Genomic DNA, 12,390 nt, shown 5'->3' on the forward strand with positions numbered 1-12,390 from the left:
GAGAGAGAGAGAGAGAGAGAGAGAGAGAGAGAGAGAGAGAGAGAGAGAGGAGAGAGAGACTCCGAGCCATGTGTGTACTGTTTTTTTTTTTACTTTAAGTGAAACTTTTTTTATTTTTATTTTATGCACATTGGTATTTTGCCTTAGGTGTTAGGTCCTCTGGAACTGGATTTAAAGACAGTTGTGAGCTGCTACATGGGTGCTGGGAATTGAACTCAGGTCCTCTGGAAGAACAACCAGTATTCTTAGCCACTGCACCATCTCTCCAGCCTCCAGTGTGTACTGGTTTTAATAGAAATGCCGCACACAGGCTCAGATATTTGAATATTTAGTCCCCAGGGAGTGGCACTATTTGAAAGGATTAGAAGGATTAGGAGGTGTGGTCTTGTTGGAGGAAGTGTGTCACTGCGGGTGGGCTTTGAGGTTTCAAAAGCCCCTGCTAGGCCCAGTCTCTCTCTGCCTGCAAATTAGAATGTAGCTCTCAGCTTCGGCTCCACCGCCTGCCTGCATGCTGCCATGCTCCCCACAACTCCGCTAACTGACTAAAGCTCTGGCACTTATACAAGCCCACAATTAAATGATTTCTCTTAAAATAGTTGTTGTAGCCATAGCGTGTCTTCACAGCAATGGAGCAATGGCTAAGAGGGTCTGTGAGGGTGTTTCCAGAGAGGGCTAACTGAGGAAGGAAGAGCCCTGGAACAAACAGAGAGAGAAAGGAAGGAGCCTGCCAAGCAGCAGCCATTTTCTCTCTGCTCCCTGACTGTAGAAGCAATGTGACCACCTGCCTCCCACTCCTGTAACAGTGCGCTCCAGGGCAGGATGGCCCATCTTCTCGACCTTAAGCAAAACAAATCCTCCCATTTGTAAGCAGCTCTGTCAGATATCATAGGACAAGGAGGAAGAAAGTAACGAATGCTCATATCTGCATACATAGTCTGTAATCATTACACCAAATCTGGTGCTAGCCAAAGACACAAAACTTTATAGAAGTCCTTCAACCTGAGAGCTCTAAGGTTGGAAAGCCAAGAAAACTTTACCTTTTGGTGTCTTGTTTGGCCATCACCATCACCCCAAACACAAAGCCTACTGCTCTATAGTAAGCTTAGAAGGCTTGTAAGAGTTCTGTTCTCTGTGACACAGGATGGGTGGTGTCCTTCAGGTCTGTCAGAGTCAGAGGGAAGAGTAAGCTGAAATTAGAACCCCCCCACCTCTATGACTATTCTCTCTCTCTCTCTCTCTCTCTCTCTCTCTCTCTCTTTCTCTCTGTTTGTTTTGGTTTTCATTTTTTGAGACAGGATTTCTCTGTGTAACCCTAGCTGTCTACCTCTGTAAATCAGGCTGGCCTCGAACTCACAGAGATCTGCCTCCTGTGCCTGGTTATTTATACCTATTATTTATTTATTTATTTATTTATTTATTTATTTATTTATTATTTTTTGGTTTTTCGAGACAGGGTTTCTCTGTGGTTTTGGAGCCTGTCCTGGAACTATATGCTTATTTTTTTAAGCCCTTTATTTTCTTATTTACTTAGAGCAACCTACTGGACATTATACATTTAGTTACTTGTTGCCTGGCTTCTGCATCAGTCTCTGAATGCTAGGACATCATCTTGGTCAACACCAGTTCTAATCAGGGTTCTCTAGAGGAACAGAGCCAAAGGAATGATCACACACACACACACACACACACACACACACACACACACTGACTGTATTAAGTCAGTTTTAAAACAGTAACAATAACAGAATCACATCCGAGAGTTGAGAACCCAGTAGTTACTCGTTCTTTGAGGCCAGTGCCTCAGTAGTCCCAGTCTGGCACTGGAAGCTCGGAGATTTCCTGGAGAGCCACAGGTCCCTAGTCTGCAACAAAAGCTTGGAAATGCTCGTTCTGATACCAGTGAAGCGAGCAGCAGCATTGGACAGATCAACCAGCGGCAAGAGGGAGGCCCAGCAAGCCAAAGGGGAGACACTCTTCCTTCTGCCTAGACCCTCTTTATTTGAGCTGCTGTCTGAAGCGCTGCTCACGACTAGGGTGGATCTTCCTGGATTGATCAAAGGCCTCAGGACACTTCTGTTACATCTTACCACTTAGGTAATTCTAATTTGTGGTAGGCTGACATCAAACTAACCATAATACCCCTGTATCCTCTGGGCTAGCTTCATGACTTGAACACTGTAGATACTCTGTGGATACTAGCTCCTAAGTGCGAGGGAACAGCATTCAGAGGAGAACCTGGCACCTTCATTTTTCTCTCAAGACTTCTGAATTGCCTTTGATATTTACATGAACTGTAAAATGAAACAAGTGAGAGGCATAACATATCTCTCAAGTGTCTTGGGAGGGAAACTCCCCCTTCATCCCCATCCCTTTAGAGTGCTACAGAAGGGGCCAGAGAGTTGGCTCCAGTGGTTAAGAGCACTTGTTGCCTTGTGGTAGACCCGGGTTCAATTCCCAGAACCCACGTAATGGTTCACAACCATCTGATCCAGGGAATCCAAAGCTCTCCTCTGACTTCAGAGGCATCAGGCACACACATGCTACACATGTATGCATGCAGGCAGGCAAGTACTCATACATGTAAAATAAATCAGAAGAAGAAGAAAGAGGAGGAGGAGGAAGAGGAGGAAAGGAAGGAGAAGGAGGAAAGCAAGGTAGCAGGATGTGGGACTGGAGAGATGGCTCAGAAGTTAAAAGCAATAGCTGCTCTTCCAGAGGTCCTGAGTTCAATTCCCAGCAACCACATGGTGGCTCATATAACCATCTATAATAGGTTCTGGTGACTTCTTCTGGCATGCAGGCAATATAGGCAGAACACTGTACACATAATAAATAAATAAACCTTTAAAAAAAAGCAGGGTGTTTTAGGGCACACCTTTAAATCTAGCACTCATAGAATCAGAGCTCAAAGTCACCGTGATCTTAATAGTGAGTCTCAGGAAAGCCAAACCTACATAGACAAACCCTGTCTCAAAAAAAAAAAAAAAAAAAAAAAAAAAAAGCTACAGAGTTGGCTGGAGAGATGTGGCACAGCCATTAAAGGCTAGAGTCACCACCAAGAGACAAGAATCCTGCAGAGGGCGGCTGAAAATGTCTTTCTGTTTTTCACTGGAGATTAATTACTCCTTAGAAGTGACTGTTAAAATTGTATTAGCTCATTTTATGAATATGGATGTTTTGTTGCATGTATATCTGTGAGACGTGTGCATTCCTGGTGCCAGAGGAAGCCAGAGGAGAGTGTCGGACCCCTGAGACTGGAGTTACAGGCATTCATGGGATGCCACGTGGGTGCTGGCAATTGAGCCTGGTCCTCTACAAGAGCAGCTGTGCTCTTAGCTGCTGAGCCATCTCTCCAGCACTAGAAATGATTTTCTGTTGTTTGTTGGTAAGCTCATTGCGCAAGCTGACCCTGACATCTGGGCTTGAGCAAGCCTCTGTCTCGGCCCCCTGGGTATTTGCAGGTTTTGTAACAGCTTTTGTGTTGTTGTTTTACAGTACAGACTGAACAGGGCCTGTATGTGTTAGGAAAACATTCTACCATCGCTAGCCCTCTTTTCACTTACACGCAAATGTGCATTTGTCTTTTTTAAGTGTGGAAATGTACGTGCGGGTACAGGTGCCCTGGAGTCCAGAAGAGGGCGTCAGATCTCCTGGAACTGGAGTTGCAGGGGGTTTTGAACCGTCTGACTGGGCTGCTGGGAACCACACTGCAAGAGCAATATGCATGGCTTGTGCTCTTAACCAATGAGCTGGCTCTCTAGTCCCACCCCAACACCTTTTTATTATTATTTTTATTTAAGTTAATTTTATTTCATTTTTATTCCTATTTATTTGTGTGTGCCGTGTATGAGTATGAGCTGGGGTCACAGATGTCTGTGAGCCACCGGAAATCAGGGTGGGGAGCACTCTCAAGCCCTGAGCCGTCTCTCCAAGCCTTTCTTTTTATTTTTGAAATATCACTAGACTGAAAGGTAGAACTCGCTCTGTAGTCCAGGCAGGCCTCGAAGCTGTGATCCTCCTGTCTCACTCTCCCAAGTGGCTCGGACTCTAGGTCTGTACACCAGGCCTGGATTGGATTCTGTCACTATAACATCGCACAACATGGCAGCGAGGAGACCAAGGCGAGTCATTGGCAAAGACACAGACTAACCCAGTGGAGGGGACATATTAGGCCCAGAACATTCTCCAGCATTCTTCTTCATTGTGTGACTCGGATTTCAGCCTCTAACAAGAAAGATCTCAGAGGTTTGTGTCACTAGAGCATTCCTGGTCTCCTTGCCATTTGAGAGAGATGTTGGGGCCACCTGGCAGGGAGAGGCCAAGCAAGAAAGAGGAGGAGGACACTTTCTTACTGTCCCTCTTTGGCCATCACCTCCATCCCCGGCAGCAGAGGACAGCAGGAGGAAGAAAGAGCTGGGTGACTGTCCAGAAACCGGGAAGGGGTCAGAGGAGCCAAGTCCACAAATACAAAAGGGACAGGGACACGCTTGCCTGCCTCCCCGTGCTTACCAAACATGCGCCCCCACACAGTGGCACTCACTCCCTCGCCGATGATTTGGCACAGCCTCCTGACAGTTTACAACACACACGCTCACCATCCACCGCCCACTCTGAACAGGAACCCAGAGCTGGATGGTTTGCAGCCTACCAGCTGCAGGCCCTGCCGGCCCTCTCTCTCCTCCAGGGCTGGGTTTTTCCAGCCGGAACCTCGCTCCGCTCCCTCTACAGCAATCTCTGGAAATCGGTGTCTGACGCGGCTGCTCCTGCCTATTATTTATTTATTTCTTCTCTTCCCGCTGAGACCCTCCTGTCAGAGGAGAGCTGCAGTCCGGAGACAGAGGAAAGCAGAAGCTGCCGGGAGAGCTGGGAGCAAAGAGAAGGGGAGACAGAGACTCCAGACACCCTTGTCTGCTTATCCTAGAGGACCATGAGCACTGGGCAGGAGGCCAGGAGAGATGAGGGAGACTCCAGGAGAGGCCAGGAAGCCTCGCTTCGGGACCGAGCCCACCTGAGCCAGCAGCGCCGGCTCAAACAGGCCACCCAGTTCTTGCACAAGGACTCTGCTGACTTGCTGCCCCTGGACAGCCTCAAGAGGCTCGGCACCTCCAAGGACCTGGTGAGTCCCCTGGCCCTTTCTCTATTCTCCATATCCTGTCTGGGGCGTGGGGAGGGTAGAGTCTCAGTCTTCAGAGTCCTCTCTCCTGTTCAGATGAGAGAGATGGTTCCAACAACTTGCAGTCCCCCCAACCCTCCCCAGCTCCTCCATTGAGAATGTTTCTTGTCCTGGTGGCACTGAGGGTCCCTGGGCTTATAACTCAGCTTTTACTCCCCCCCCCCCTTAGAGCCCCAAGGCTCCTCCTGGGGACAACGGAGAGTTACGTTGTTCAGTAGATGCCTAGAGGACCCGGGAATCCTGTGGAATGGGCATATGAGGACAGCAAGGCACGGAGGTTTCGTCAGCTGAGGGTTATGACTCTCTGCTTTTAGATTCCTTTAAAGCTGCCTGTGAATTTGCATCATTCCTCAGACCTGCCCCACCCCCTTTCCTCCTCTTTCCTAGCGTCATAATATTGAGGGTCTTCTGGGCAATCAGGGTTCACATGCTCTGACCTGGACCATCAGTCTCAATGTCTGTGTCATCCTGTCTTTTCCTTCCAAACCATTGCAGCACTTCTGACCCCAGAGGGAATGGGCTCTGGGGTTACCGGGAAGAGCTGAGGGGCTCAGGATCAGCTGCATGCAGTCTTTGTCACCAGAGATATAATGGTTAAGAACATGGGCTTTGGAGCCACCTTGTTCGGGACCAAATTCTGACTGTAAATCAGAAAGTTATGAGTCAGTGCCTTGGTTCCCTCATCTATTATAAAGGGGTAAAGTTGTGAGCATCAGTCTGGTAAGGAGAGTCACTTGGGCTTCTACATCCTTAGCGCGGGGACAGTGCCTGGCTAATAGAAACCCGTGGGAAATGACATCGGGACTCCTCTAGCTTTGATTACATTTAGCTTTTGAGTTGGCGTGAATTGTGGAGGGCCCAGCGAATACAGAATTCCATTCTGTGGGAGCCACTTCTCCCTGGGGACAAACTCATCGCTCTGTTGCTTTGCTTGGCCTGACTTTACCTTTCTGTTCTGCTTCTCACTTGGGTTTTCTCAGCCCAGCACCCCAAAAAACACAGGAGACAGCTGAGAAACAGGGAGGGGAAGAAAGCAGGTTCTTTGGCATCCAGGGGTTTGGGCCTCAGGCTTCTCTGTATATCCCTACCAATGTCTTGTCCAGAAGTTGCCCTGTGGGCTCCTCACCTTTCCCCTTTGCCTTAGCACCTGCGCAGATCCATAGTAGGTAGCTCCTGTGACTTCAGGGATGAGGAGGCAACAGTCTGGGAGCCCTGTCTCCCTGCTTGGATAGCTCTGGCACACCCTTTCCAACCCTGAGGAGCATGGAGTCGCAGCAGAGAAGGGCATGGGAACTGCTCGGGCCCTGAGCTGGCTGCACGTTCTCAGAGCTAGCAACTCGCTGCCAGGGTCTCATGGGGCCAAGGGTAGAAAAACAATCCCAGGCCCCCAGGGTCAGGTGGAGGAGTGTGTGGAGCCTGGGAGACTACAGCCATTCTCCAGGAAACTTTTTTAAATTTTTTTCAGAGTCTCACTGTGTAGCCCTGCTGTCCTGATTGTGCTATGTACCCCAGGCTGGCTTACAACTTTTTTTTTTTGAGTTTATAAAAAACACAATTGTATTTTATTTTTGAGCTAGGTTTCACTATAGAGACCAGGCTGGCATGAACTAAATAGCTGACCGCATCTTTGTGGTGATCCTCCTGCCTCTGTCTCCTGAGTGCTGTGACTAAAGGGGTGTGCTACCACACCAGACTAAAACCAACCATTTTATTTTGTGTCTTTTTCCTTTTCCTTTATTTGTAGTACTGGGTATGGTTTCTTAAGCATGCTAGACAAGTTTTCTATGAATGAGCCACCCCAAATCCCCAAGCCAAGGAGGTATTTATATGCTGAACTAGGTCCTGGGACAGAAAGATGAGCAAGACAGATCTAACTTGAAGGCCTTTCCAGGCTTGGTGGGAGTGAAAACCAAAAATAACATCTGTGGGAATGAGCTCTGAGAAGAGGGAGGACAGGATAATCCAGAGGCCAGTCCTGCAGGTGGAGTCAGAATGAGAAGCAAGGCCGAAATACTCAATAAAGTGTAAGGAGCCATGCACTCAGCCTGACCCCATGAGAACTGGGAGGCGGGGTTTCTGCAGAGAGGTGAGCAGGAGTGGAGCCTGGGGTGAAACAGGCTAGCCAGGCGAGAGGAGTGTTGTCACTAGAGCTGGAAAACAGTGTGTGGGTTTGATGGCACATATCATTAATCTTAGATCTTGGGAGGCAGAGGCTGAGGCAGGTGGAGCTCTGTGAGTTCAAGGCCAGCTTAGTCTATAGAGCTAGTTCCAGAGCAGCCACGGCTACAGGTAAGATCTCATCATAAAACAAACAAAACAAAGACTCGGGGAGCTGGAGAGATGGCTCAGAGATTAAGAGCACTGCCTGCTCTTCCAAAGGTCCTGAGTTCAATTCCCAGCAACCACATGGTGGCTCACAACCATCTGTAATGAGGTCTGGTGCCCTCTTCTGGCCAGCAGGCATACACACAGACAGAATATTGTATACATAATAAATAAATAAATATTAAAAAAAAAAGACTCAGAGGCTTAGGAGAACAGCTAAGTGGCAGAGCATTTGCCCTGAAGGAGCAAGCTTCTGGGTTTAAACCCTCACGCCAAAAACAAAACAAGAACAAAATTCTTGATTCAGGAGGTCTGAGGCTCTGCATATAGATAGGCTTTAAAATGTCATTAAAGCTGTTGGTTAGGGCTAAGAAGTGGCTCAGAAGTCAAGAGCACTTTTCCAGAGGACATGGGTTTTATTTCTAGCACACACATGGCAGTTCACAATAATCTGTAACTCCAGATCCAGCATACCTGATGCCCTCTTTTGGATTTCATGGGCACAGGCATGCGTATGATACACATTCATTCATATAGGCTAAACACTCGTGCACATAAGATTATATCTATCTATAGCTACATCTGTATCAATCTATCTATCTATCTATCTATCTATCTATCTATCTATCTATCTATCTATCATCTATCTATCTATCATCTAATTCTATCCATCTCCCTCCCTCCCCCTATATGTATGTATGTATGTGTGTGTCTTAAAAGTCTATATATGTTGACTTCAGGACTGTGAGCAGCAGGGCTTTAGCTAAGTTAGTGTAGAAAGACAAGTCTTGGAAGCAGGTTTTTTTTTTTTTTTTTTTTTTTTTTTTTTTTTTTTGTGAGTGGACAGAGGTTCCAGTGGCCCAAGAAGGTTGTGGGAGTCTAGATACATCAGATATCCCTTCAAAGAAAGGAAGCTGAGCTGGCAGAATACAGGCAGTGATAGGATGGATGATAGCTGGAGATGAGAGGTCAAGAATGATGGCTCATTATTCTGACCTGAGCACTCTGCTTATATCTTTAAAAAAAAAATTACATTTGAGTCGTTTGAGCCCTGCTGGCCTCAGACTTTCCCCATAGAATGACCTTGAACTTCTAATTTTCTTTCCATCATGTCCCAAGTGCTGGGATAACCTGTTCTGTCAATGCAAGACTTGCACCATACTGGAATTAGTTATGAGCCTTTGCGTAGGTGCTAGAAATCAAACCCAGGTCCTTTAGAAAAGCAGCCAGTGCTCTTCCCTACTGAGCCATCCCTCAGCAACTCTTTTACTGCTCCTCAGGTCTGGGGTAGAGCAAGCATCTTGTAGTTTGCAAGGCATAGAGGTGGGGAAGCACACAGCCTGGATCCTGGGCTTAGATCTGCTTTCACTATTTTGTGATGGAGCCAGCAGCCACACAGTGTGCTCCAAAGACGCCTGGTGGAGGGAAACCAGAGGCGGCTTCAGGGGGAGTCTCCCCTGGTGCAGGCACAGATCCCCAGCCACGACAGCGGCAGGACCAGTGAGACACAGAGGCCAGCTCTTCTTGTCAACTGCAAGGTAAGAGGCTTCCTGGGGTCCTTTCCCTTGCTTGCTGAGCCTGCTCTCTCTACCAGCTCTCCCTTCTGCATCAGCAGCCAAAAAGAGCAAAGTCATTTTTCTCCTTCTCTGTCCCTGCATCTGCTCCCCTGTCATACCTGTCTTCTCTGAAAAAGGCCATCCATCAGCAGTACTATGCTCCCATGCTTTTAGCAAAGCTTATTTACATATGTGAGTCTCCTTTACTGTATCATACACTTTGGAAATGTATGCATGAGTACAAAAGGCTCATGTTCCAAAGTGCAAAAAAATCTTTTTAAAATTTATGTGTTTGTGATGTCATGTGTGTGTGTGCGCAGTGGCCAGAGAGGCTGGTGGATCTCTGGAGCTGGAGTTGCAGGGAGTTGTGAGCTGCCCAATCAAGGGATTGAACTCAGGTCCTCTGAAAGAGTGGCAAATACTCCTAACTACTGAACCATCTCTGCAGCCCCAAAGCTCCTGCTAGTGGAACATTCCAATAAGTGTCCACTGTCTCTCTGCCCAGAAATCTTACTTCCTAATCTCCAACCATCCCTTGTCCACATTCTTATTTCTTAAGGCCCAACTCAGAAGCTGCCTCCTCATAGAAAGCTTTTCTCTGACCAACAGGAATCAGCTCCCTGTCCTCCCCAAGCTCTGGGGCACTCAATTCATGATCCTTTCATAGACCTTACAACGTGGAGCCATATTTTATCTCTTTGACACTGCTGAGGATGGCACTCACTAAAGAAGTATCTACTAGCCATACATCTTATGTAGTAGATGCTCAATAAATGTTTGGAACAAGAAAACTATTGCCTCGTGCGTATGCATCCAAGTGTTCACCCTGATGCCTGTCTCCTCGTTTCCATTCTTGGTAACCCAAATCTGAGAGTGTGCAGAACTTTGTCTTCTTAGCCTCTTCCTGACCTGCAGCCCTTTGACTAGCAGAAGGTCCCTCAACCTCCCATGGATTCCTCTAAACAAATAAGATTTCCATTCTGGCCCAGATATTTCTCAACTCAGTGATCTCACCGTGTGGAATCCAGCTCCTTTGATTCCCTTTTGGGAGAGTTTCCCTTTTGGAAACTTGTTCATTCCCTCCACCCATCTCTAAAAGGGAAGGATCAAAGGACCCAGAGAGTCGAGGGTTCAAACCTAATCCCTCCTGGGGGACTCACAGATCCGTCACTCTGATTTCTAGTGCCAGGACCAGATGCTTCGAGTGGCTGTAAACACAGGGATGCAGCACAACCAGATATCTGCTGGATGCCTCAGGCGCCTGGGGTAAGAGTGGTCTAAACCAACAGACAGCAGCCGCATTCTTTCCCCCACTTTTTGTTTTGTGATACAGGGTCTCACTATATAGCCCAGACCGGCCTCAAATTCAACAACCTTCTGCCTCAGCCTCTTGCGTGTGGGTTTGTGTTGAGACTACAGGATACACTTGGGCTCAGGATAGGGTTTCTTTTGGGGTGATGAAATATCTTCAAAGGCTCTAGTGAAGATGGTTGCACTGACAGACTACTGAATAGCATTGAATTGCACTTATTATTATTATTATTATTTTTGAGACAAGGTCTTATTTACTATGTCTTACCTCCCAAGTGATGGGATTAAAGGTGTGTGCCATTATGCCTAGCTCTGAATTGCACTTTTATGGAGTGAATTTTGCTGGGCCTGGTGGCTTGTTGTAAGGGGCTGCTTGTTGGTTTTTGGCTGCTCAGCCCCGAAATAGTCACACAGAAACTATATTAATTAAAACATTAGTTAATGCTTGGCCCATTAGCTCTAGCTTCTTATTGGCTAACCCTTAATTTAACCCATTTCTAGTAATCTGTGTATCGCCATGTAGCTGTAGCTTACCAGCTAAAGTTTTGGCATCTGTCTTCAGTGGGGCTACAAGGCTTCTCTCTGACTCGGCCTTTTTCCTCCCAGCATTCAGTTTAGTTTTTTACCCCACCCCTTTGTCTAGCTAAGTTGTGCCCTGCTATAGATCCAAAGCAGTTTTCTGCATTCATAAATGATAATCACAGCATACAGAGGGGAATCCCACAGGGGTGGCTCAAGCCTGTAACATCTGGGGGTGGAGAGCTAGGAACCCAAGGCCAGCCTTGGTTACATAAGCTGTCTGAGTCAGCCCAACCTCTAAAAAACAGCCTTCCCCCACCAAGCCAAACAGAACCTACAACCAAGTGTGAACTTGATGACATACAAACTCTATCTTAGTACATATTATGTTTTAAAAGTGTGTGTGGGGGGGCGTGGTCAGGTAGCCCTAGCAGGAAGGGGTTATATCTCCCCTGGCTCAGGGACTGAGAGAGAGCATGATCAGAATTGGCATTTTAACTGTGGGGGGCTGGGATTGGGGACTGTTATAGAAAGCTATAACCCTTGCTTTCTAACCACAGGAAGGTCCCAAAAGCCCCAGGTGGGGACCTGGCACCTGGGCCACCAAGTCAGGTGGAAGAGTTGGAGCTAGAGCTGGGACAGGGGACTGTGGCATGCTCGGCCCAGGTGGTAGGTAAGCCCTCCAGCCTCTCACCTCCTCTGAGCAGGACAGAGGTAGAGGTTTGTGGCCCCTGTCAGCACACCATCCCAAGATGCTCAGATTATTACCCACCCTGCTGTTCTCAACGCTGGGGGTGGACTGGGAAGGAAAGGGATGAGTGCATCAGTGGTCATGAATGCAACCTAATTTTCCAATGGTTCCTGCAGATGTGGACAGCCCTGAATTTTGCCTGGGACTGCAGACTTTACTTTCCCTCAAGGTAAGACACCCATGCTTGGTGACCCCAAAATGCTAGAAGAGGTAGAAGGCTCAGGGCGGAAGCCCAGAGCAGGCTGGTGAGAAAGACAAAGAGGTATAAAACTTGGAACTTGCTTAATTAGCCCCAAAAGGAAAATCAAGAGAATGGGTTCCCTTCCTGAAGGGGCAGGGCATAGAAGCAAGGGGAGGCAGAAGGAAGGGGAGCATGTGTGAGCTGGCAGGGAGGTGACAACACATTCGGGGTCCCCATGGCAGTGCTGCATTGACCTGGACCGTGGAGTGCTTCGGCTGAAAGCCCCCTTCTCGGAGCTGCCCTTCCTGCCTCTGTACCAAGAGCCTGGCCAGTGACCACTGTCTCAGCCAGTCCCTAGGGCGACACTGTGCCTTAGGGGAAGAGTGGTGTGGAGTGGGACATTACCTGAGCAGGGCATCTTGAGACCACTGCATTGGTCTCTCTTTTTCACCACCCTGATCTTGCAGTTGCCACCCCGTCTCTGCTTCTCCATAGCTGCCTTCTTCATTGCTGTCCCAGGAGTTCCTACTCAGAGTATCTGTGGCTTCCCCACTCTCTTATCCCTTCCGAAGAG

The 12,390-nt window shown here is 47.8% G+C and overlaps 1 protein-coding gene across 3 annotated transcripts in view; it reads left to right on the forward strand.

Annotated features, from left to right (window-relative positions):
• The window catches only part of Tex52 (testis expressed 52), a 25,750-nt gene extending 13,458 nt beyond the window's left edge, over positions 1–12,292 (forward strand). Inside the window, exons 2-7 of one of the 3 annotated variants that reach the window (XM_050121965.1) lie at positions 4,922–5,116; positions 8,887–9,036; positions 10,238–10,320; positions 11,445–11,557; positions 11,752–11,804; positions 12,059–12,292. In XM_050121965.1, coding sequence (XP_049977922.1) covers positions 4,922–5,116; positions 8,887–9,036; positions 10,238–10,320; positions 11,445–11,557; positions 11,752–11,804; positions 12,059–12,151 — 687 coding nt within the window. In that variant the 3' untranslated portion in view covers positions 12,152–12,292. The remainder of the gene's footprint in view (positions 1–4,921; positions 5,117–8,886; positions 9,037–10,237; positions 10,321–11,444; positions 11,558–11,751; positions 11,805–12,058) is intronic. The other 2 variants (XM_050121966.1, XM_050121968.1) reach the window with 2 other exon arrangements.
• The last annotated feature ends 98 nt before the right edge of the window (positions 12,293–12,390 follow it).

The sequence above is a fragment of the Alexandromys fortis genome, unplaced genomic scaffold (genome assembly GCF_014885135.2).
Source record: "Alexandromys fortis isolate MF-2015 unplaced genomic scaffold, M_Fortis_MF-2015_v1.1 scaffold_208, whole genome shotgun sequence".
NCBI classification, from domain to species: Eukaryota; Metazoa; Chordata; class Mammalia; order Rodentia; family Cricetidae; genus Alexandromys; species Alexandromys fortis.